The sequence below is a fragment of the Mus caroli genome, unplaced genomic scaffold (genome assembly GCF_978045245.1).
Source record: "Mus caroli unplaced genomic scaffold, Mus_caroli_1 scaffold_14, whole genome shotgun sequence".
NCBI classification, from domain to species: domain Eukaryota; kingdom Metazoa; phylum Chordata; class Mammalia; order Rodentia; family Muridae; genus Mus; species Mus caroli.
Window position 1 is genome coordinate 32,600,622 of NW_028227269.1, and position 26,753 is coordinate 32,627,374.

A 26,753-nucleotide genomic window follows, 5' to 3' on the forward strand; every position below is an offset into this window, starting at 1 on the left:
TGACATTAACACCAAACACAGAGCTTAGCAATGCCTGTTTCTAAAAATACCTCATGTCTCTTGTTGTCATCATCCACCAGAGGCTTGAGTGCTCTGAGACAGAAAGCATCAAGGCTGTCTCTTTAGGTTGCTACAAGAGTTATATATTGCTACCCAAAGCCATCCCCTTTCCTCCAAGGTGGCGAGATGAAAGAATGCTGCATCCACATAAGGTCTCACTTCAGCAGCACGGTTGCCCCTTAAGCAGAGTTATCATGTTGTTTGACAGCAGGAAGGGATATGTGGTTTCACTTGAATGTTATTCTTCTTTATTTAAACTACTAGAAATAACCCAAAAATGACAGAATGCTCTTTCTATAAATAATCATTCCAGTGTAGAGTTATATTAGGAGGTAACTCAGATGGTATGATAACGCCTAACAAGCTAATCTTAGACCTGCAATGCCATAAGAGAGAAATACCGTGGCTAAGAATAACTGACCCAAAGGACTCAGCCTGTTAAGAAGAGGCACAGACATGCAGGCATCTGCAGGTTCCATGCATTTAATGAACTCCTGAAAGGCTCTTTCTCCAGGAAGGCAATAAACCATGCTGGTTATTAACACGATAATCAATAATGCTTTCAAAATTTATTGATTCAGAAAAGCCACTCAAGTTTCTCATAGTGAGTGAGATTTTTAAAAAATTATTAGAAACATTTAAATTTTTAACAATTTGAATAGGAGTTGATTTCTAAGTTTTAAGACTAAACCATCTATATATAACACAATAACATATAATAAAATAATATCTAACTCCTGAAAAGTAAATTATATTATCATGATTGTTTGAAAATGCTATTCAGTTTCATTGAAGGAGCTTAAATTAGAAACCTATATCTATATGTACATAGATTGATAGGTAGGTAGGTAGGTAGATAGATAGATAGATAGATAGATAGATAGATAGATAGATACCTAGATGAATGGAGAGAGATATTAAATAAAATGCATTTTTGTTAGCTAAATCTTTATTTTAGATCAACAGTTTCTTGGTACAAAATAAAATCAGGACTTGCACAGACTGTATATTTCCAGGTAAAGATAAAAGCATAATTTAGATGCTTTAGTAAGAGAAAATGAACCAAACAGTGTTAATATTTCCAAAAAGATCTCTCTTGCACACCAGTAGCAATGTGTCATTGTGCAAAAGGGCTAACTTTCTCTCAGTATGAAATCCTGAGCAACAGATGCAAATGCACCAGGATGCTGGTTCTGCCCTCAGTATCTGCTCCAGGGCAAACACCACTGGCCCAGAACACTGGGGGTTTCCTTCCCTGTCTCGGCAGTAATGAATCCTGTTAACTCCTTCCATTTGTACCTATAGGGGCCTGAGAATGGAGCTTCCAGCAAGCCTTCTCACATCTTTCCTCTTTGTACCTTACTCTTCCCCCAAGATTAAGACGTCTAACATGTTTGCTTATAAACTATCAAGCTGATAGAAATAAAATCACACTCTAATAGATTTATTTTTCTTCTTCTTTGGGAAAAGTGGCAGGAGTAGAAACTGAACTCTGCCTTCCCTCTACATGGCTTTCCTCAGATATAAACTGTGAAGAGTGGGAGAAGCCTGCACAGTTCACTAAAACATGAGGGTAAATGACACAGTAACCCCTGGTATAGAGGCACTCTCAGAACCCTCCCTGTGAGAGCCTCAAACGTAAGGGGAAAAAAATGTATCACTGAGCCCTGAGTGGCAACAACAATAGACAATCAGGGTGGGCTGTGGGCATGTGAGCACAAATCTAAGTTGAGGAGCAGAAGGGGCAAACTGTGGGGTCACAGTCAATGCTTGAGAGCTGGCAAGATGGCTCAGCAGTCCTATGCCTAGATCTCATAATCATAGCGAAAACAGAATTCCAAGTGTTTGCTGTCTTCTGATCTCCAGAGTTCTGTCATGGCACATGGGCAAACACACACACACACACACACACACACACACACACACACACACAAACTGAAATCAACTGAAATTCTACCAGTAATCAGATGCAAGTTTTATGAAGACTAAAGTAGTAGTTCACCTCATGTGTGGAGAGTCTCCCTAAAAGCTTTCTGGGAAAATAGGTAATTTAGGAAAGTAAGAATTCACAAACCGTTTTCCTTATTTTAAGAATCAATGTTTTCTTTTTTCTTTTTAACTTTGTGTGGGTTTATTTTTCTATGTTTTAATTTCATTTACTTGAGTTTTAATTTCAAGTTTCAAATTTTTAACCCACTGCCTGCCGTTGTATCTGAACCATGTTTGGAAATGCCATGTTTTACACAGTCAGCAATCTTTATTTAAAGGAAACCTAACAAACATCCTCATGGTGGAAACTGGGTCAATCAGGAACAAAAATTACAAAGTTCCTTTAAGAAATGATAGGCCAAGGGGAAATGTGGGAAAATAAAGTTGTGGGTGCTCCCAAACTTATCACTGGGTATGCAAAACATTCAATCATATGTAAATGATGAGGTACACTCCATGGTTTAGCAAATTTCTTTATTCCTTATAAAGAGTGGGGGGTTTTTTTGTACTTAGTTATTGAGTATTTTTAAAAAATATGCATATAAGACCCACAATTTGCCTTACAAAGGAAAACTTAAAACTATGATAATGAATGGAAAATATATTCTTACAAAAATATGAGAATTGCCCATGGGGTTTTTTTTTTCATTAACTTCAGGAGCTTAAATTATGAAACTACCCCAGACAGAAGTTTAGCATTTAAATTAAATTTGTTTAATGCAAGCGTCTTAGGTGATAAACCTCATGTAAGAACATGGGTGTTTTTTGTCTGTCCCCAGCCTTACTGCAAACCTCCTGGATTTAGAAAACCAGCACTGTCATTTGCAAGGACTCCATGGACCCCACGTAGCCCGTGGCCCTCTGGGAATCACTGCAGGACTAAGCAAAAACATGACATAGTCATACCCAATGGCATGTGTGCCAACATAGCTCAAAGTTTTATCTTTTGTTTTCTTTTGTTTGAGACTGGATCTCACTCTGTAGCTCTGGAATTCACTATACGGACCAGGTTGGCCTTTAACGCATGGCGAGGCTCCTGCCTTAGCTTTCCAAGGGTCATATTTCTAGGCATGAGCTGAATTTTTCTTAAAAGATTTTTAAGGACATGTTCATGGGATTTTTATCACAATTACATTGTTTACAATGTATCACAATTCAGAAGAAAATCTAGTTATTATATAACAAAAATGTTCATTATTCTCAAAATGCAGTAATTATGACAATGTTGTCAGAGTTTCTATGTTCATTAAAGATCATCTTTCATACTCTAAATTAACTCTTAATCGTTTCCTTTTCCTTTTTCTTTTTCTCTTTCTCCCCCCCGCCCTCTCTCCTGGACTCCGACTCCACCATTAAATTATACTCATGCATTTGTGCCTAAATGTCTCTGAAATTTTCTGCTATCCATCAGAAGCAATGTTGAAGGCATACAGTATTCAAGTTCATATATGTGAACTTATAACGAATTAGATAATACTGTTGGCTTTCTCATTTTCTAAAAAGTGATTTACAATCCAAGAAGAGGCTGTTCTCTTCCATCGGCGTGTGCTACCAGATTCCATTACTAGGCTCTTCCTAACAATGAGTAGTATCAGTCAGGCAACCAAACTGATGCCAGTAAAAAGTCTAATCAATGTTTAAACAGACATTATTTCACAAAAATTGTACTATAATTCAATGAGATAAGAAAAAGGCCTAGTTCATTGTTCATGTTACTAAAATGTTTATATTTCTAAAACTAAAACTAAATATTCAAAGAATTTTTTATCACTATGGCAAAAACTGGTAGAATCCAACTAATCCCTATTTTTAAAAGATACTAGACAGCTTATTTATATTAATTTGACCACAGTGGGAGAAGATGTGCCTAGTCGCTAGTTTCCTTGTGCCTTTTTTCTTCCAGAAGAAATCTTGATCAGATTCAAGTCTGTTTCCTTCAGGGTTTATGCTTAGCCCATATTCTACTTAGCAACTGGAAGAAAAATATGCAGGTGATGTCACATGGCCAATAAATTATAAAGATGGTAACTGGAGAAGATCTTGGTGAGATTCTTTGTTAAAAGTCAGAGCTAAAGGGATCTGCAATCCTATCGGTGGAACAACAATAGGAACTAACCAGTACCCGCCACACCCCCCGGACCTCGTGACTCTAGCTGCATATGAATCAGAAGATGGCCTAGTCGGCCATCAGTGGAAAGAGAGGCCCATTGGTCGTGCAAACTTTATATGCCTCAGTACAGGGGAACGCCAGGGCCAAGAAGTGGAAGTGGGTGGGTGGGGGAGCGTGTGGGGGACTTTTGGGATAGCATTGGAAATGTAAATGAAATAAATACCCAATTAAAAAAAAAGTCAGACATGAGAAGGGTTCACAGGTAATACCAAAAGGGTCAGGGAGAGAGAGAGAGAGAGAGAGAGAGAGAGAGAGAGAGAGAGAGAGAGAGAGAGAAGAGAGAGAGATTAATATAAACAGAGAAAATGCCTAAAGAACCAGGTCCTCTCTTTTTTCTCTGAAATCTGTCATGAGTCAAGGCCAGGAGATAAAAACAGTACTGTGAAATCATGACCTCTGAGTCACATAGCATTACAAACATTACAACACCACCCATAACACAACCGTGGAGTAGAACTGTGTGCAGGGTGACATTACTCAGTCCCTGTTGAGGCCTAGCCACCAGCTATTTAACTCATGGCAAACCCCAGTGCTTTGTCACTTTCCAGTTTTCTTTTACTTGAAGTAGAAAGTCAAACAACTTATATAAATACCACTCACATTCAAAATTTTGGCACAAAGCCTTTGTACATGGAAGTATTAGGAAAAACAATCTAAGACAATAATTTCTTATAATCACTTTATTCCTGCAGGGAATGGAAAGATGATGGCTCAGAGAGTGGATACCAGTGCCCATGTGTGGTCCTGCCAAGGACTGCAACCCTAGTGCTGGAAAGAGATGAGAGGCCCATGAGGGCTTGCTGACAACAGCCTACTTCCAGATTTGGTGAGGTAACCTGTCTCAGACAGATGAGGCAGAGATAGAGCAAGACTCAACATCCCCTTGTGGCCTTCATGTGTTCACAGAACACCTGTACTCTCACGTGCATGCACAAAACACACATACACTACACTCACACCCACACAATAAAGTTTAAGTATATGTCAATGTACAAAAGCAAAAATTGAGACGATATTTCACCAAATGCAACTTCTTTCCTATCTTTCTATGTATGAATTATTTGAGGGCATGGATAGATTTTAAAAAAATAAACACTTTCATAAAAATAAGATTATATAATTGGTGTTGTTTGTAAAACAAAACAAAACAAAACCTTAAATGTAACTGAACCTAGCAGATTTAAAAGTGCATTTGAAGAAACTACAAACACACTAAATTCTTCTTCAGTATAAGATACTCTTTCCAAAAGGTCTTCCTCTGGTTAAATAAACTATCAAAAATAATTAGTGTTTGGAAACTTAAAAAAAAAATCTAAACCAAAACACCACTCCATGTTTCTATTTTAAGCATCAGTGAGTCTGTCCCTGCTAACAGAAGCGAAGGATGGTAGCAGGCACTCATGTCTCTCTGTCTCAGCACTCACAGGTCATCACAATGCTTAGTCCAATTAATATTATGAAGTTTCCTGAAGGGATGAGACTTGCTTTCTTTTTTTTCACAAGCGTGATCCATGTTCATTCAAAACAATTAAATCCACCACTAACAACAATGCCCCTGTTAATTTTACTAAGTTTTCTCTTCTGTATGTGGTTTTTAAGTTCATCTGTTCGTTAACTGGATTCCACTGAGCCCATCTAGTTCGTATGTGAGGGATTTATATCGTTGACCTGTTCTCTCCCCGTTTTAAGAACATTCCAGCTGCCAGGGATATTGAAGGTATTTCTCTCACAGCTCAAAAGATTTTTCTTCTAGGCGGCTCCGACTGTCCTGGAACTCACTGTGTAGACCTGACTGGTCTCAAACTCACAGAGAACTGCCTGCCTCTCTGTGCCTTCCAAATGCTGGGATTAAAGTTGTGTGTTACTACACCCAGTTTCCTCTCCATCTTGTGGAGCTGTTCCTTCCATGTGACCCTGCAGCCTGTAGTTGCCCGTGTGAAACCCTGAAGAAGTTTTTATGGTTCAGTAGCCCATTGAGGTAATGACTGTCTAGAGCATTTACATTAAATTTTTCCAAAAGAAACTCAACCTGCAGTATTTTTCTTTCTTTTTTTCAAAGAATTTATCGTTCTTCATTCTTTACCATATATATCTTCAATCTATCTATTATCTATCCATCCATCTATCTATGTGCATTGTATATATATTTATACATATATAAATTCATCATATATATGTATGTGTATATATATATATATATACACATAAAACCACTTTGTATACATTTTATCTTCATTGACAGATTTGAAACATTAATTTCTGGGATGCAAATAACCATTTTGTTAATCTTTGTTACTCAAATGTGTTAAACTTTCTCTATTTACATGAAGCCACTGTCCTTTTTCAATCCTTCCCCCTTTTGTCAGTTTCTTATATTTCTAATGATGAATTTGGTTCTGTAATGATCATGATTTTTTCACTCTCAGGGGATCCCATTAGCAAACATCTCCCTGTCCAGCTCATCCTATAGTCTTACCATGCTCATCTTTGCGGTATTGTTTTGTGGAATTTATCTGCTTCCTACAGTGTGCTATTTTCTGGGAAGCAATTTTTAGACAATATCATTGGTCTAAAAAAAACTTGAACATTTTCTTTTTGGTAAAACCCTAAGATAAGCTAGGTGGTAATAGCCTGTTCTAAAACTCAGGCAGGGCCTTGCTTGTATGCCAGGATTCCTCTAGAGGGGCCATGTGTGAGCTCTATCTCCCAGTTCACTAGCCTTGTCTTCCTTAATTCCTTCTCCTGAGTTTCTGTCATGTGGGAGAAAAGGGATAACCTAACTGAGGGAATCTCACCCAGTCTGCTGCTCTCCAGATTTGGGAAGAGTGGAGTTCTAGGAACCTGTCGGTAGGCCAGTAACATTCTAAGAGTTTCCCGTGGCTGTTGATGAGGAAGCAGGGCACACACAATTTTCTTTGCACTTCCTGTTGAATGCCCTGACATGTGGACTGTGTTTGCTCCGTAGCTTTTATCTTTATGAGACCCACTTCAGTAGCCATCAGTAGTGAGGAGCTGCGTCTGCAGGACATCTTTACATTTTCATCTCCAAATTCACAATCGTCATGTAGAATATATTTTAAATGCCTACTCTAGAACTCCTTTAGACATCAGAGGGCTTTATAGAATAGTCTTCGTGAATGGATATACTACTAATTACAGTACCTGTGTGGTCCTCAGCCATCAGACACACATATATGCCCTGTTGCCAACTGTACTGGCTATTTTTGTGTCAACTTGACACAGCTGGAGTTATCACAGAGAAAGGAGCTTCAGTTGAGGAAATGCCTCCATGAGATCCAACTGTAAGACATTTTCTCAATTAGTGATTAAGGGGGAAAGGCCCCCTGTGGGTGGGACCATCCCTGGGCTGGTAGTCTTGGGTTCTATAAGAGAGCAGGCTGAGCAAGCCAGGGGAGGCAAGCCAGTAAAGAACATCCCTCCATGGCTTCTGTATCAGCTCCTGCCTTCTGACATGTCTGAGTTCCAGTCCTGATTTCCTTTGGTGATGAACAGCAGCATGGAAGTGTAAGCCGAATAAACCCTTTCCTCCTCAACTTGCTTCTTGGTCATGATGTTTGTGCAGGAATAGAAACCCTGACTAAGACAAATTGGTACCAGCAGAGTGGGGTATTCCTGTGACAACCTGACCATGTTTTGGGGAGGACTGTGGAAGGACTTTGGAACTTTGGGCTTGAAGATCCATTCGTTGTTAAGAGCTCTATCAGATGTTGTGTAGGAGCTTGGAAGATAATGCTGAGAACAGTGCAGAAGATGGAGGCCTGGTTTGTGAAATTTCAGGGGGAAAATTAAAGACTGTCTTCAGGGCCATTGCTGTTTTTATTGTGAAGATTTTGTAGTTCTGGTTAGCTGGGGCTGAAGAATCAGCTGTGATTAACAAGATACCAGAACTACTAAAGCAAAAACTTTGCATTACTGGGACTATTGATGCTGGTTAGCTGGAGCTAAGAAATTAGCGGTGATTAAGAAGAGACCAGCATCGTTGAGGTGACATCTTCTGGGAAGTGTTTTCTGAAAGCACAAAGAGGTTGTGTTCCAGAGATAGGCAAGGTTGTACTCCTTCTGCAGTGGGACTTGGTAATGTGTAAGGGTCACCCAGTTGGTACTGGTTTTGAAGGCATGAAGGGGTCACACAGCAGCTCAGGCTTGGCACTATGAGAGGCCATGGAAGGCCATTGGTGAAGGTGCAGCCCCAGTTGTAATTGAAGGCCCAGGACTGAAGGGGTCACACAGTGTTTTGGAGATGCCAGTACCACGAGATGACCACCAAGAGCAGCAGCAGCAGTGGAGTACAGGCATCTGGAGGCCAGAGGACGACGTGTGTGCTACAAAGGGCATGGCTGGAGAAGTGACCCAAGCCCTTGGAGGAGCCCAGAAGATCGTGAGTTGGTTCCCAGACGTTGGACGGTTGGAGATTGATTTTTGCTTTGATTGTGACTGTGCCCTGATATTTTCCCTCTTGAAGGAAGAAACTGTTTTAGTGGAGCCCAGAGTTAAGAGACTTTTAATTGTAAAAAGACTTTGGATTTTAAAAGAGATGGATATTTTAAAGAGATTGAAATTTTAAGAATATGTAAAGACTGTGGGACTTTTAAAGTTATTTAGATCTTGGGGATGAATAAGAATGTAAGGGTTGAGGCTTACTAGTGATGTGTTTGTGTGTCAAGTTGACAAGGGGTCAATTGTACTGGCTATTTTTGTGTCAACTTGACACAGCTGGAGTTATCACAGAGAAAGGAGCTTCAGTTGAGGAAATGCCTCCATGAGATCCAACTGTAAGGCATTTTCTCAATTAGTGATTAAGGGGGAAAGGCCCCCTGTGGGTGGGACCATCCCTGGGCTGGTAGTCTTGGGTTCTATAAGAGAGTAGGCTGAGCAAGCCAGGGGAGGCAAGCCAGTAAAGAACATCCCTCCATGGCTTCTGTATCAGCTCCTGCCTTCTGACATGTCTGAGTTCCAGTCCTGATTTCCTTTGGTGATGAACAGCAGCATGGAAGTGTAAGCCGAATAAACCCTTTCCTCCTCAACTTGCTTCTTGGTCATGATGTTTGTGCAGGAATAGAAACCCTGACTAAGACACCAACAGACTTACAAATAGTTTTATATTTAGTCTCATCAAATATTCCAAGTGATAACATGATTTAGAAAAAAATGAAAAATAGCAATTAAAGGTCAGACAAGAAGTGATTCTTATACAATATAAGCTTTCACTGATAACTTCATAATTAGATTCTACCTTTCAAGTAGATACAATTGACTACTGACTCCAGAATGGTCCATTTCTCTAGGTATGACATACCAAGAGACAATAAGTTCTGGAAAAGTAAAGACATATCTTAATAAAAAGTCAAATTTTAGCCTTAAATGTTTTTATCATTAACAGTAAGAATATATAATGAATGTGATTTTTTAATTTCAATTATATCTGACAGCAATTTGGTATATACCTGAGGCAATTCCTTGAAACTGGTCCAACATTGGGTGAATATTTCTGCTGTCCAATATGCTAGGCTAAAAGCCTGAAAACAGAAAACTGTGCCTCCTTCTGCCTGCTCCTTCTGACAGACTCGAGTCAATATTTGTACATGGTTCACACAAGCCACAAATGTGGAAATGGACCTGGTAAAATTCATCACTTGGAATGGATTTCAAAACTCAATATTGTAGAACATTTTTAACTAAGACATTAGCAGACCATGTTACTCCTGTAGACCATCTTTATCCTACCTGATGTCTAGCCTGACCATCATCATTAGGAAAACATGCAACTATATATAAATGGTTACAATCCAATATAAAGATCTCTGCACAAAAATAATTTATTTTAACACATAAGACCTAATATGATATCAACAACAAATGCTATTTTGCCACATTGCTAATCACAATTGAATAATGAAACTAACTCTTAAAAATAACCAATCTCATTAAATATCTAGTGAAGTTTCACAGTTTGAACACATACTCATCAGCTTCTTTGTCTTTGATCACTATATCTGATATGTTTCACAGAACACACACATGTGAACCAACACACACATTGTGAACCTGCCCTGATACATAGTCATAAGGAAATGACTTTGTTCTAATGAAAACAAGATACCCAAGGAAATAGCAAATTTATAAGAAAATTAACAAAACATGACTATAGACCAAAATCCTATTTCCTGACAGATAATCCAACTCATCTAGAATGTTCAGCAAGATTGGAGAGCCAGTTCTTCTCTTTGGAAAAATATGCCCACATACACTTTACAGATGTGCCTATACATGTGACTCTCATAGGGATGCTGACAGACCAGCAGGTGCACATCATCAATGACTGTTTGAAGATGATCAAATCAACTCCACAAGCAGCTGTCAGCAAACTCATCAACATGTGTGTCTGGGGACAACATTGCTACCTCCCAGCACCGCTGTGGATGTCTGTTCTATCAGCCAGACACCCTACACTTCTTATTCTGTACTTAAAACAGATCAGAAAGAAACATGAAAGCAAGATCTGTAACTCGATCAAGATAAGCACATTAATAATTTAGTAACGAGTCCAGAGGGAAAAATTAATAATCTGGTGAAGGTCCACCAGAACCAACTATACAGGTCCTAACTCCACCACTGAAGGTCTAAGTTTTCTAAGAAGACTACAGCTGAGGAGATTTGCAAACCTGATCTCTACGATGCTCATTTAAAATTAGGAGAGAAACTTCAGGGTGGAATCTGAGCAACCTATATTGGAAAATGTACTTGGTATCTCTGTGATCCTCAGGAAAGAGAAACCACACACACAAAAAAGATGGAATGAAAGAAATATTCAGTAAACAAAATCAAATATCATAGGAAGGATTTGATTAAGGGTCTGTCTTTTAACCAAGTACAATCTAGCCCTTCCTTGTTTGCCGCAGACAGACTGGGCTGTGTGGTAGGCTAGGCTGACACTGACTACAACACTGCTCTCCATGTGCTAGCACAGTATCTTACCTGTAACAATGCTACCTGTATGCTACACGTATGTAGCTGCAGGTGCTTTGCTGGCAGTTAAGCAATCCCAGGCTTTCCAGTTTGAAAATCTTGTTAGGCTGCATACTAATCTTTTAATGTCAGGTAAATGATAATCTCTATTGGGCTTTGAGTCAAGTTGGATGGTTATTAAAATCATGGGCTAACACATAAAGCTGCTAACACACTTGTGGCTAGCCCAGTGTCAGTTAACAGTTGTTACTTTCAAGACATGGCTGTTTCTATTCTCTAAAAGATGAAACAATTGTACACGAAGACAAAGACGAAAAAGTCACTATGGTACTGAAGAGATAGATAAAATAATCCTTTCTAGTGTTCACTGATATTTCAAAAATGCAATGCTAAGTGTCCAGTTCCAGCCCGGACACACCTGCTAGCTTCTTCTCCCTGAGCCCTTGTTAGCTTTCAGCCACAATGATAATAAACCATGGATGTTTTAGTATGTTCGCTTTTGCTAAACAGACATCACTCATGAATGCAATTACTGCGGCATTGGTGTAAAATACCAAATTTTACAAAACTGACATTTCATTATGACTCTATAAAAAGATGGGGAAAACAGAGGATCTAAAAACCATCGCACTGAACAGATCTTTAAAGAGAACAGGCTTTAAGCAGGATCCACAGATGGGAATGTGTACAGGCACCAAAGGCGACTTCATGCCAACCTGTGGAATATTCCTTTCCTACTTAAGTCTACTAAGCAAAAGCTGTTTTATGTGACATCGGGGATGAAGGCAGTGATCTATAACTGAGAGGAAGTACACAGGGGGACTCGGAAGCTCCACAGAAGAACTTTGAACCAATTTAGGCTACAGTATTCAGAAGATGGCAGAAACAGAGTAATAAAAGCTTTATGAATTAGTTATAGGAACCAAATAACAAACAGCAGTAATTAAAGCAAATCAGCCTGCCTGGAGAGTAGGAACTTTTAATAGACATAAACTGATAAAACAGACAAGCCCCATCACCCATCAGAGGATCTCCGAGAGAGCTCAAGCATGTACATGAAAACTACAAACTAGAATTGGTTCCTGTCAGAATTTGACAAAGCATTGCACCTGCTTCTAACACATTTATTTCTTTGTATGTGTGTGTGTGCGCGCATGCACATGTGTGTGTGCATGCACATGTGTGTGTGTGTGCATGCACGTGTGTGTGTGTGTGTGTGTGTGTGTGTGTGTGTGTGTGTGTGTGTGCATGCACCTGCCTGGCACTGCTAGACTTCCAAGTGTTTGGGGGGAAATTATAATAAGCATCTGGTAATAATTCTGTCTCATCTACAACAAATTCACTCTTCGCTTCAGAGAAAATGCCACATTCGGAAAAGGAATAAAACTACCTTGAGAACCCCTCAGACACATCCTTCAGAAGGTAGGTCTATAAATAGTTCCGCTTGTGCATGCACACTGTAAACATACAGTCATCTGGCTGACTGAAGCTGCGATTTAAACTGAAGCCCCAAGCTGAACTTAAAGTCCCACTAGCATGTGTGAACAATCACAATACAGTTCTCCTTTCTCTAGTTGCACAGTAAGGCTAACACCTTCCTTTTACTTGTGTTCGTGTCCCCTGGCATCAGAAGCAATACTTTGCAATTTCATTCAGAAACAGCCTTCTCTGAACACACTCAGAATGTGCAGGCAAAGGGTAAGGGAAGGATCTAAGTTAAACACTTCAATGGCACCAAGGAAAAAAAAAATCAACATCAAGCCGAAAAAGCAATTCCTTAAGCAAGCTGCTTTCTTTCATTTCCCTCCCCGCCTCCCCTCCAGCCTTCTCAAACATAAACATCCCAGCTCTAAAAGAGATCATACCTGAGCTGATCATACTGTGCATTCTTTGCTGAGCCAAGAGCTGCTCCCGTCCGGCCACTCCATCTGAGGAAACACAGGAGTCAGTCTCGTAAATTGTCTGCAGCATACTCCAGTCACTCTTACTTCAGCTCCATGAAAGATTCATCACTGCTCAGTGCTCTCTGGTCCCAAGAGCTACCCTGACTGGTCCTCCCTCTTCTCCGAGGAGAAACGGCAAGCGGGGGATCAACTTCCACAATAATTTCCTTTCTGCTTAGATGGACATACCCTTTAAAAAGACCTAGGCACTCCCCCACCCAGACCCCAGACCCCTCCAATTACCAACCTGTGTGCAAAGCAGAAAGAGCAGACTGGATGCTATAGCTGGCTGGAGTTTTAGGTTATCCTGGAAACTAAGAGCAGGTGGGCAAAAGGAATGTGCTTCAGGGGTTATTTCTCTTTAAGAATAAGTAGAAAAATGTTAACTCTACCCATGGGGATAAAAAAGAAAAGAAACCATTAAACCTGGTGTCTAGCTCCCTGGACTGCTAGGGTATCAAGGCGAGATCCTCAGCCTGCAAGTGGCTCCAGAGGGTGTCCTCCTATCTGTCTGTGCGTCTCTCTCTTCCCTTTCTCAGTCTCTCTCAGCTCAAGTTGGCTAAAGCTAGTGATAATCCATTTGCATATGAATCAACAACAGCATGGCCCACAGGCACAGAAATAGAACAATGGTCGGCCTGAGCCAAAAATAGGTCAAGCATGGCCGAGTGATTGCAGCCTGCATTAATGCATTTAAAAATACCCCACCAAAGCCAGCTGTCCAGCCTCTATCTTTCAAACCATAATTCTCTATTGCAGGGCCTTAAAAGCAATTAACTCTTTCCTCCCTCAACTTGCGTTACATGTTGGCTTTTCACACTGGCATCTCACCTCCAAGGAAAGGAAATCAAGAGAAAAAGGAGCTGAATTCTAACTCAAGGAGGGAGAGTGCACACACATTTCATTTCATTTTATTTCTGTAGTATGTGTTTTTGGAAGAGGGAGCAGAGAAGTGCAGAGCTGTATTGGTTCTAAAATAATACTGGAAGCTTTTGCTCATAATGTGGTTTCTGCCTCACCCACGCACAGCAATCCTGGTGTTCTATTTTTGTTGCCTGTTTCTCTGGCTACACTGCAGTTGGCTGTGGGACTAGAAGCTTTTCTGCCTTCTAGTTTCAGCACTGACAGGAGATTTAGCAGAGGTAGTTTTTGGAAAAACAAGCACACCCCAGAATAAAAAACTTTATGAAGGTTTGGGTTGGTTCTTGTTGTTGTTGTTGTTTACGTGCTATTTGTCCATCTCACCGACCCTAACGTGATCTTAGACCAATCTTAGATCAATTTTATTGCAGCCATTTCCTATTACACTTAAAACAAAACAAAACAAACAAACAAAAAATCCAACTGTGGCTTAGATCTGCAGTACTTTCCTCTGTGCCACAGGCCAGATGCACTTCACCTGTAAAAGTGATGATACATTCTTACAGATGTGAGAGCAGTGAGCATCTGCACCTGCCAATCAGACCATCAATTTCTGTGCCCACTACCCAAGAGTAAATGGCCAGCACCTATTTATATCTTGGCTCGCTGAAATATAGACCTCGGTTTAGTATAAAAAATGTCAATCGTTTGAGGCCAACACAGGTTATAGAATTCACCTATAAGGCAAATGGACTGCACAACCTCTCAGAAAGGTTCTATAGTCTCTGGCATACATTTATAATAACATTTCTCTGCAAGCAATGAATTCAGCATCCTCAAATGGGACACCAGCATTTAACCAGTTCCAAGGACATAGAGGAAAGGGAAACCCCTCATTCTGCCAGGTTTTCCAAGTCTAAGCTACTCAGCATCACCATCAGGGACAGGGGAGACAAGAGGAAGAAGAGCTCCTGTTGCCAAGGCTTGGACCACGCAGATGGCAGAGGACGCCCCCCACAGGCAGGCTGTGGAAACCAGGAAAAGCAAAGAAGGGCGCACAGAAGTCTGACAAACAGAAGATGGGATAACAATGGCTGGATCTTTTCCTTGTGTAGATCCCTCCTCTTCAGGAAAAGGCATTATCTGAATAGCCAACTCAAAACATTTCAAAGCAGTTTTCTAGAGGCAGTTGTATTTAAGCAAAACAACAAATCCTTAATGTTTCTATCACTGGAAAATAGTTTTCACATTTTTTTAATGGATGTATAAAATTCAAGGGATGGAAGCACTGTCCTTCGTAGGGAAAGCCATCTTGGTGTGGTTATCATACTCAGCACTTTGGACCTGGTGAAAGGGATTGTTCTCAATAGTTATACGCAGTCTGCCTCAGTTTCTCCCACAGGAGCTGCTCATCCAGTCAGGGCAGCTTCATTCTTTTTTTTTTTTAATCGAGAGATGCAATGTTTCTCCCCTTATTATTGTTTCATTTTTAATATTTATTCTATAATGTTTTTGCACTCTAAGACACATCTCCATTTATTGTTCCATCTAGTGCACTCTGCTTAGTGCATTAAGGTCCTATCAGAAAAGCTTTTAGACATCCATTCGCAGAGCTTGTAAAATGATTTTTTATTTATAATTTTTTGTAGAGAACTTATAAATAGAAAACATCACACATGAGATTGGTCGTATCCTAAGTGTATGCATTTTAATGAACGTTTACACAGTTAGAATAGCCATTCAGAAGCTGTGGAGCTTCACAAGAGGTCTTGTATTCCACTGTTAATTATATTTTCATGTGGTCATCTGCCTCAGAACAACAACAACAACAACAACAACAACAACAACAACAACAACAACAACAAGCCAACCAACTAAACAAACAAAACCTGAAAAAATAATGACAGAGTTAAACCTAAAAAAAATTCAATTAGCTTTATATCTGGTTTCATTATTACTGTCCAGCATTTAATGTGTACAGATGTATTTAATCTTTCCTTATCACCTATAATATATCTCTTATTCTCTTCTTTCTAAATGTTATATTTTAGCCACAGGAATATTTGTTTACATATATACATATTTGTAATAGACTAGATGTGCATGAGAGAAAAAAATGTTATTTTTCTTTCTGATATTATGTGACCTCAATTGATATCAATTAATACATTTTAAGCCCACCTACTTTCCTGAAATTTTGTGTTTCCTTTTTGTTAGAGATGAATAGTACTCCATTTTATATCTGGACCAGATTTCATTACCCATTCACTGGTTGATGGGCAGTCAACACCCTAGGCATCAGGAAAATGCAAGTTAAAATTGCTTTGACTCCACCTTCAATCAAGATGTATCTCATGTAGATAACAAGGTAACTTGATGCTAATGAGCACGTTTTGACAGAGGAAACCACATGCACCTCAGATGGGAATTAAAACTGGTGCTACTGCAGTCACTATAGAAATCTCTATAGAGATTCCTCAAACAGCTAAACTGAGAGCTATCATTTAAGCTCTTTTACCACTATTGGTATATACCCAGAGGACTACAGGCCAGCCCTGGGGACAGCCATGCTCACTATGGCATTATTTAGATATGTGATCAGCCCAGAGGCACATCAATACATGGATAAATTAAAAGATAATGGGTATATATGAGCACTAGGATTTATCCAGTATAAAGAATGAAATCATTACACTGTCAGGAACATTATGGACCTAGATATAATCATCTTAAATAAAACAAGTCAGACTAAGAAAAATATTTCTGTGGAGTACTGATTTGAATGTATGCATGTATGTATGTATGTATGTATGTATGTATTTATGTGGGACATACATATGCATATGTATATGTAGAATATCAAAATAGAAAGGAAACTGAGACAAGAAGAGGAGATCTACACAACTGAGGGGCAGAGAGAGAAGGGGTACGAGGATGCATATTATACCTCCTGAATGTCATAAAAGCAGAAGGGGAACAATTGGGACAAGGACGGAAAAGACCTAAGGGTAAAGGGAGGTCAAGAGAGAGATGAATAAGAGGGAATTACTTGTCAGTCTGTCCTCAGTGGGAGAGGATGCACCTAGTACTGAAGTGACTTGAGGTACCAGGTTGGGTTGGTTCCTTGGAAGGGACCTCCCCATTTTCAGAGGTGAAGGGGGAAACTACCAGGAGAGCAGAGGGACTACAGTCAGGATGTAAACTAAATACACAAATAAATTAATGCAAGCAACCATGAGGAAATTATGAGAGAATATATAAATATTTGATGATGAAATACATTTCTCTGTTACCCAGTATTTGCAATATTTACATTGTTCAAAGGAGAAAGAAAACCTGCTGCCATCAAGCTCCCTGTGCATCCAGCACCACGTCTTTCTTTCTTTGTGTTTGTGTCTCATAATCAGGTCCAAAGAGACTTTCTTTTATGGTGACCAAGGTAATTAACTTTGTATCTCTAACATTCATGTTTTCCAGTTACCCTGCTTTACCCCTTATCAAAACTATGCAAGTATGTTACTTTAGATTTTCAAAATAAAGTGTCAAATGAATTACTGATAAAAGTGGAATAATTGTCTACTTGTTTCGAGTGTTTTCAACAGAATATACAAAAATTGTGAAAAATATGTAAGACAAATAACACAATCATAATATTGGCATAATAGATGCCTACACATCTTTCGTCACTTCATGCTTAATTACACCCACAGAACACAATTGACAAAAAAGATCTCCAAGCTTTTATAAGCAAAAATAGAATAAAACTCCAGAATAGCAAGTAATTATCCTATTTCTCCGAGGTTCCAGGAAACTGCTGTCCAACGTGTCTTCATTTTGACTGTCTTCTTTGTCTCACCTCTAACAGGATGGATTTACTCCATCTTCTTCTTCATTAGCATTCCTATCTACCACTTAAGTGTTGACAACAAAAAGATATTTTAGTATGAACATATATTAGGCCCTTTGTATGGCAATTGAAGTTTGTCTTGCAGAAGAAAAACGTACACTGTGAAAACAATACGGACAGTGACCGCCAGCATTTCACATCCAGAAAACTCAACTGCAAGAAGCTGGTTGTCTCACTCCATCTCACTAGTGCTGGTAAAGAAATGAAGTTCAGATCTTAACAGCTCTTTTTGACACTCATTTTACGGATCATGTCGGGAGCATTTTACAATAATGTTTACTAGCATAAACAACCTAAAGGGCATTTTTAAGAAAAAAATCTCAATATAATAAATTTAATTCAATTGGCTAAGTTCTTTTGAAATTGAATTATTACCATATTTTACCTTCAGATAGATTAAAAAATGGGAAACAATGAAAGCAGAAGTCCAGGTTTCCAAAATAGTGGAAAGTAAGTATTGAATCCTATCTTCAAATGTCTTTTCAATAATTATGCAATTATAAAACACTTGACAAAGATACCTGGGAAAAACGATAAAGTGTCTTTCCAAAGCTAATACAATGCTGAAGACAGTGCTCAGTGGTTGAGCACTGTCTTTTTCTTTCTTCCTTCCTTCCTTCCTTCCTTCCTTCCTTCCTTCCTCTCTCTCTCTCTTTCTTTCCTCCTTTCTTACTTTCTTTCCTCCTTTATTTATTTCTTTCCTCGTTTCTTTTTTCTTTCTCTTTCTTTCTTTCTTTCTTTCTCTCTCTCTCTTCTTTCTTTCCTCCTTTCTTACTTTCTTTCCTCTTTTCTTTCTTTCTTTCTTTCCTCATTTCTTTCTTTCCTCATTTCTTTCTTTTTTCTTTCTTTCTCTCTCTTTCTTTCTTTCTTTCTTTCTTTCTCCCTTTCTTTCTTTCTTTCTCCCTTTCTTTCTTTCTTTCTTTCTTTCTTTCTTTCTTTCTTTCTTTCTTTCTTTCTTTCTTCCTTCCTTCCTTCCTTCCTTCCTTCCTTCCTTCCTTCCTTCTTTCCTTTCTTTTTTCTAGCGTGCTCAAGGAGCTAGGTTCTATAGCCAGCACTTTAAATATGAGTTAAAGTAACCTATTACAGACCCCTCCCCTCTCAGACCTCCTGCTCATCATGGTCTTTTCTCCAATCTGTCTTACTGATGGCTGAAGTTCCCACCCTAAGCAAAGGCAATCTCTTCTCTAGAGGCATAATGATAGAAACATCAGGTATGTAGGCTTTTCATTTCATCCCAGATTCTAAGCTTTAAACCTCAGTTCCTTAAAGATTAAAATGTGCATTATAAGAATTCCATAAATTCCTGGGTGAAGTCTGGTATCCTCCCTCTACACAGCCACCCTTGGTCATTTCCCTCCGTTGCATCGTCATATGCCTCACACTGCTGCCAACAACAATAGCATTAAATGCACTCCATTGTGATCAATGAATTTGATATGCACTCCATTGTGATCAATGGGTTTGTGCTCTCAGCTTTCTAAGGAGCAGTGTGGAGGGGGGAATGGTCTATGTACTCATGTGGACTAACTTATTTACCTGAATTTTCTCTTCTAGAAGAAAAGCATCAGTTGTTAGTCAATAAATGGCAGTCATTTTTATAGCTGCTCACAACTTGGAGAAGCTGCTTGCCACCAGGCTCGGTATACCTGGCTGGACCCAGCAGCAGGTAGAGAAGTTAGGAAAATGCATCTTCAATCAAATTATAAAAAGAGATGGTTCCATACAAAACCATTTTTAAAAGGATCACTGGATCTTGATTTGATACCCTCCCCCTATTTTCTTTCAAAATTGAGTGCATTAAGTTATGACTTCCTCTAGTTTTAGAAGTTAGAGCAGATTGAACAATGACTTCTGGTATTAGGGGTTTACAGAGTGTCAGGATCAACTTACTAGAAAAGCAACTTATTGGATATAGAAAAAAATTCTATCTTTGCAGTAGCTTTTCTACCAATTCTGAAGCTCAATAAAGCATGAGACCCAGGAGATTTGATCTTCTTCCCAAAGCAGTAATTACATTGCTAAAAATATAAATGGATAAAATATCTTTTTATTACAATATCAAATTAGTGAGTATTATTACAAAATAATTTTTCAAATGAAAATAATTAAAATAGCTCAGACACTAGGAAGCAGTGTCACTAATATTCAACATGGAAAGGCTAGGAAAAAATGTTCAGAAATGTCTTTTTGTTGCTGGGACGTGAGGCCAGCACTCACACTTCAGGTGAAGAGCACCTGGGTGCTGGTCTTCCTGAGGAGCGACTTGTTCTGAGTTATATTTTCTGAGTGCTTTCCAATTGCACATGCGTGGCTCTATTCAGCTTTAAATGTCCAACACAAGAGGATAAACCTATATGACCATGCAACACCCAGAATTGATGGACCAAGTAAACCTTAGGTTTAAATACAAAACTCATTCATTCGGATACTGAATAATCATAGATGTACAAAGAAAGATAGCTTGTGCTTCTGTAGAATTTTTAGTTTTAAAAGAAATACAGTTACTACTAATATAGTTTAATTTAAAAACTCAATTTTTGTCCAAGCATGGTGACATATAATCTGCAATTATAGCACTTGGGATACAGAGGCAGAAAGATCACCAAATGGTTGAGGCTAGCCCAGTCTTTGTAGAAAAAAAGATTCCAGGCTAGTCTGGCTTAAAACAAAAAGAAACAAACAAAAGTCCTTTTGAGCTCATTTCAATTTTCTGTTAATTTTAATACCGTGATTCTTACTATGAAACCTTGGAGGGTTATAAAATTACAGAAAATCATATAATAACAGACTGATGGAAATTCAGTAAGAGATAGCTATTACTAAAATAATACCAAAATGCTCTTCTAAGCAATTCACATTTGAGGTATTAAAATATTTGAGAAGCTATTATCAATCTATGCTCCTAATATACACACTGCACACACTGCAGAAATTCTTAAAGAAAGCTGTAGAGTTGATTCAGTGTTTAAGTGTTCAATCGTGGTTATTAACCTTCACCTATAAGCTTGAAAAGGTGGTACATTTTGCTGCCTGCTGCATGACTAGATTTGAGCACAATCTAGTCTCAAGTTTATACACAGCTTCCTACCCAAGAAATATTACTGCAATGAATAAATGATAGGTGATCTGCAATAATCCCCCTATCATACAACTTACAATATTTCATTGCCATCAATTTTGCTGTAGTTTCTTACAAAAACATCAATTTAGCAATAAATAAATCATAATCAAAATCTAAACTCATGGCTGTATGTCATTATAATAATTATAATCTCATTAATTCAGTTCAGGGTTATCATGCTTTCCCCAGACTCATTTTCCTTGGCTTATCATCATCCATAAAATATTAGAAACGTCTCTATGAGATCTAATAGAACTTGAGTGAACAAAGCAATACCATGTCCTTCTTGTATTTGAAAGATATCAACACTAAGATATTAACATAAAGTGCATCTGTCCCTCCCAAATTACAATACTGGATTATAATAATTAACAATTGTCTCAATGACAGAGATGTTTAGAAAACTCTTGTCATCAATGGCACTGGTTCGTACTACATGAATCTGTTATGCCTCTGTAGTAGCACACCATGATAGCTGGCTCATGTACTCCACACTAATCGGTGAATTCTACTGAATCTGTTACATCTCTCAAGGTTCTGAGAGAAAAGCGTTATAACCTTTCTTCCTTTCAACAAGAGGGAACATAGCACAATTGTTTCTATCATTTGACTCTCCAATAAACATCACACATGAGAACACTTAACTAGTTAGCACCATTTTCTACTAATGCTTTGTGATGGTTTTTAAATGCTTGGCCCAGGGACTGGCACAATTAGAAGATATGGCCCTGTTGGAGTAGGTGTGTCACTGTGGGTGTGGGTTATAAGACTCTTATCCTAACCACATGGGAGCTAGTCTTCCAGCAGCCTTCAGGTGAAGATGTAGAACTTTCAGCTCCTACTGCACCAGGCCTGCCTGGATGCCACCATGCTCCTACCTTGATGATAATGGACTGAACCTCTGAACTTGTAAGCCAGCCCCAGTTAACTGTTGTCTTTGTAAGAGTTTCCTTGATCATGGTGTCTGTTCACAGCAATAAAACCCTAACTAAGACATGCTGAACTAAAGTCAGTACATATCAGCCAGGAAACATTGCTATTGTTTCATTTAACCTTAATTGCAAACCTGATACAATCTAGAATCACTTGGGAAGAGAGTCACAATGAGAAAATGTATATATACGGTTGACTTGTAGGCATGCCTGTAAAGGACCATCTAGTGGGGTTGACTGAGTTGAAACAGTCCATCATGAATGTGGGCAGCCCCAATTTGTAGGCTGGACCATGAACTATATGAGAATGGTGACAATCCAAGCAGAAGCATGCATGCATGCATTTATATCTTTGCTCTTAACTGTGGACGTGACTAGCTGCCTCAAGTTCCTGTTGCCTTGACTCTCCTACAATGATGAGCTGTAACCTGGAATTATGAACTAAAATAGCCTCTTTCTTCCTTAAGTTGTTTTCGTCAGTGTTTGATCACAGCTGCCGGAAACAGAAAGCCTCTTTCGAATAAATGAGCATCTCTATGGAGCAGCATCCATACGAAGTACAAAATAGAATGAATAAACTAGCTCACATTGTCTGAACTCCAGAAGAACAAGGTAATTATGACATCATAAACACTCAGTAGGGATCCCAGTTTTAACACAGACAGGGGTATGAAAATAAATCTAGAAGTCTACTCAAGTGTCATTTACATTCTGGTCGTCAATTGTTGGTGTGCAACAATAAGTCTGCCTCTAATGTTGCTGTGGTTGTTTGTTTATTTGTTTGGTTCTTGTGTCTTTGTTTTTTACAAAGAATTTGTCATTTTGAGCTTTCTGATACAATATAAACTTTTTACTAATAGTTTTTGAAATTATAATATAATTATATTTCTTCCTTTCCTAACCTCTCTCCAAACCCTCCTATTAAGACCCCCTGTTCTCCTTCAGGTTCATGGCCTCTTTTTTCATCAATTGTTATTGTATGCATAAATTTAGCTGGGATTTTAATGTTTACTGGCTTAGAAATAAAATGTGCTCTTGAAAAAAAATCCTAATTCAGTCGTATATGGAATCCAGAGAAGTGCTTCAGTTGAGAACTGTGATTGAACTCTTCCTTGCTAATGCAAGGACGGCAGATAACACAAATTCAAACGGCAGCTTTTTTGTCATTGCTGACCTTGAAGGACAAGTTGTTATTCATCTGCTCACACCACACCTATCATCAAATCCTATCAAGAGAGTTCTAGAGTGCTTACCTCTAAAAATAATAGTATTTTATAGCTATGATTAAATTCTAACTTAAGAATCCAACATATTTGTGTGTGAACTACCAAATTTAAAAGAGAGGAAGGATCAAAACCACATTTGACTTACTTTTGATGGATTAAAAAGTTACAGCAATGGCCCATAAAGTATAAATATGGACAACTGGCCATGTCACTAAGTGCTAAGGAACCGTGGGTATGAGAATTTTTAGAATAGAGACAGATGACTTCAAATGTCATTCATGTTCAGACCACAGTGTGACTTGACAGCAAGGTCCAGTTCTTTTCAAACAATGTAGATAAGATGGAGTGTGTTGGTGGTCCCTGTGCCAATTCTTTATTCTTCAGTATTTTCACATACTGCTATTATAATCCATGATCATCCTCCACGTTTTTCCTATTTTGGTGAACACTTTTCTGTCTTATCAGCATAGAATGTCATCCTTTGTTTTTATGATGCTTCTCCATTAAAAAAATGATTTGTGTTCCTATAAATCAATTTACATTTACTCAGTAAATGATTCTCTACATACTTCTGGATCATGAATGAACGTACTCAAACTCACTGTCCAACCTTGACAAAATCAGGGAATCGGGACAGTTTGGTTGCATATGATTCTGTGCAATTCATCAAGAAGACAAGAATAGAGTAATGGCATTCACTGATTCACCTCTTGAGTATAGCTTAGAGAACAATACTCCCTCAGCACATGTGAAGCCCAGCATCTTCTGTGTCTCCTCTTTCCACCCCACTTCATCTTAGAAGTGGTTTTTACCTTCCCTGAAAAGTTCATGTTCTACACTAACATTACCTTCACCTGGCCATCAATATGATGGTTCCCCAACATACAATGCTTTCTGGGACAGACTGGCAGGGCATTTTAACTCTATAAAACATAAAAAAATTCTCAGAAATATATTCCAGGGGATTTATTATTTAAGATATTCTATTACTTAAAATATTTACACTTCTATATTGAAACTCTTTTATAAAATAGGATTTTTGAAGATTCAAAGAATTTTCCCCATGTTCTTAGGTCTCTGTAGCAGGCAAGATCAGCTCCATTTCCATTCTTCCACACAGTGATGTGGTTCATCTGACACCATAAAAGCTATGATAAAACAGATCTAACTTAGAATCTCCTTGATTTTTCTGGTTAAAAGAAACCCTACTTGGCCAAAGCATTTTCAAAGAGAGGCCATGTGCTCATGCACCTTCTAGATCAGAAGGATATATTCTGAAAACTGTAGGAACCATGGCTTTAGAGATGAACGGAAAGCCGATTCATGAGAACCACTTCATTTCCTTTTAAATATCTTTCTTTTCTGTATGAGATGATAATTACAATCCCCTTTTTCCTCTCTCCAAATACCCCTCCAAGCCCTTTTTTGAACTCTTTCAAATTCATGGCCTTTTTTTCTTTCATCAGATGAAACTCGTGTCTGGTTTTATGTGTATACATATACTTCTAGATAGAACTTGTTCACTTTGTACGATGTTATTTGTATGTATGGTTTTAGGCGTGATTATTTGGTGTCGGACCATCCCTGGAGAAGCCTATTTCTCCTGCTGTCAGCACTCCTGAGTTGCCTGTAGTGCTTTCTGTAGGATTGAGGCCTTGTGGAGTTTCCCCTTTCCATTTTGACAGTCACATAATTACTCAACCCATGCCATGAGTTGGGAGAGGAGAGCACTTTTATATGAGTTATGCTTATTATCTCAGTAAGTTAGTATTGAGAGGTACAACCAAAATGAATTCCTCAACATTTCTGAGTCAAAATTCTGTCATCCTGTAAATGGTAGTGTTAACATTTGGTATGCAATGTAGCAATGATGTTAAAGATGCTATGAAGTGCTCTATTGTGACAAGATAGACCTCAATGCACTGCTGTTTTTATATTTAACGGTATTAATACACAAATTAAGAAATGCATGACTGAGGATAGAGAGATGGTTTAGTGCTTGAGAGCATGCTCTGGTCTTTCAGAGGACCCAAGTTCAGGTTCCCAGAACCCATGTCAGGCAGCTCACAACTGCCTGTAATTCAAACTACAGGACAATCCAATGCTCTACTCTTTGAAGATACCTGTACTCATGTGTACCCTCACACACAATTAAAACTAAAGGCTTAAGCATTCTGTGTGACTGGGGTCCTCCATGACGTAAGTCCTCCTTCTAAAGGTCATCTGGAAGCACCAAAAAGCAGTATCTGAAGATCACTGATTTCACGGCATTCCTATAAAAAAATAAACCCAAAGTATAGAGAGTGCGGTCATCTTCCAGTGTTGGCATTACTCCCAGACTGTTGAGCAAACTCTTGGTACATAGCAATGTGCTACTCCTACCTACAGAAGAGGCTGTGGGCTACACTATCTTTGTAAAATCAACCTGATATCTGAGTGAGCAAGAGAGACTGATAACAGTACCAACATGGAATAGGACTTTCACAGGAGACACAAAATTACATGTCTGTGTTTGCCATTTAATGTGCTCCCCCCACCCCAGGTATTATTTATTTTATACCAGAGAGCAGGGACACAATTTAAAAGTCAATATGCGAACATTAGCCATTTTGCACAAAGTTTTAACAATTTGGTTTGTAAGGAACTAAAGCTGTCTTTTTCTTTGGTCCACACCTTCAGGGGAGTCACAACAGTGTTGTTTCAAGTAGAAGGGCACAGACTTAGTGCGAGGAGCTGTTTGTTTTGCATTTCCTTTAAAATATGTTTTATTTTATTGTGAATTTCATATAGCCGTACTATTGTTATTTCATTTTTTACCCTTCTCTCTCCCCATTCCAACTCCTTTTGTAAACCCCAACTCCCTCTCAATTCATGACCTCCCATTTACCTACTGTTTTACAAACACACACAATACAAACACACACACACACACACACAATACATACACACACACACAATACATACACACACACACACACACACACACACACACACACCACCTATCTTACTCAATCCTTTTATGTTGCTCTTATACACACATGTTTAGAGCTGAACAACTTGGGACTGAATAACCTATAAATGAGCTTGTCTCTGGAAAAAAAATCAATATTTTTTTCTCTTCCAGCAGCCATTCATTGTCTATATTTCTTCATCTATGGGTGGAATTTCTGATCCCCATCCCCCCCCCGTCATGTTATAAGTTATCATAGGTATGGCTTCCCTCCCTGCTGTGTCTAGAAGACACTCCCTCTGATTGCTACACAACCTCTTTTCATGATTCTGCCTGGGTCTTTGAAGTTGAGGTTGCATTACAGATGCATATGTTGGGGTTGGGCACCCCATGGTCAGCTCTTCTTGCATTTTGGCCAACAGTGGTTCTCTGTAATAGTCTCCATCTGTTTCAAAATGCTTCTTTAATGAGGGAGAGATAAAATATTTATCCTTATACTCACAGATAATGTAGCTCTCATCCCCTCATCAAATTTAATTATTTTAAATTCCAAACCTTAGCTAGACTAAAATTGACTACTTGTTCACTATTTATAGTATACAAATTG

General features: G+C 38.7%; 1 protein-coding gene across 13 annotated transcripts in view; it reads right to left on the reverse strand.

Annotated features, from left to right (window-relative positions):
• Hdac9 (histone deacetylase 9) overlaps positions 1–26,753 on the reverse strand; it is a 623,166-nt gene that overhangs the window by 235,871 nt on the left and 360,542 nt on the right. For 12 of the 13 annotated variants that reach the window (XM_085830292.1, XM_085830303.1, XM_085830298.1 and 9 more), the window contains exon 3: positions 13,072–13,134. In XM_085830292.1, the coding sequence (XP_085686418.1) occupies positions 13,072–13,134 (63 nt within the window). Of the gene's footprint in view, positions 1–13,071; positions 13,153–26,753 lie in introns of those variants that run through there. The other variant, XM_021178616.3, reaches the window with a different exon arrangement.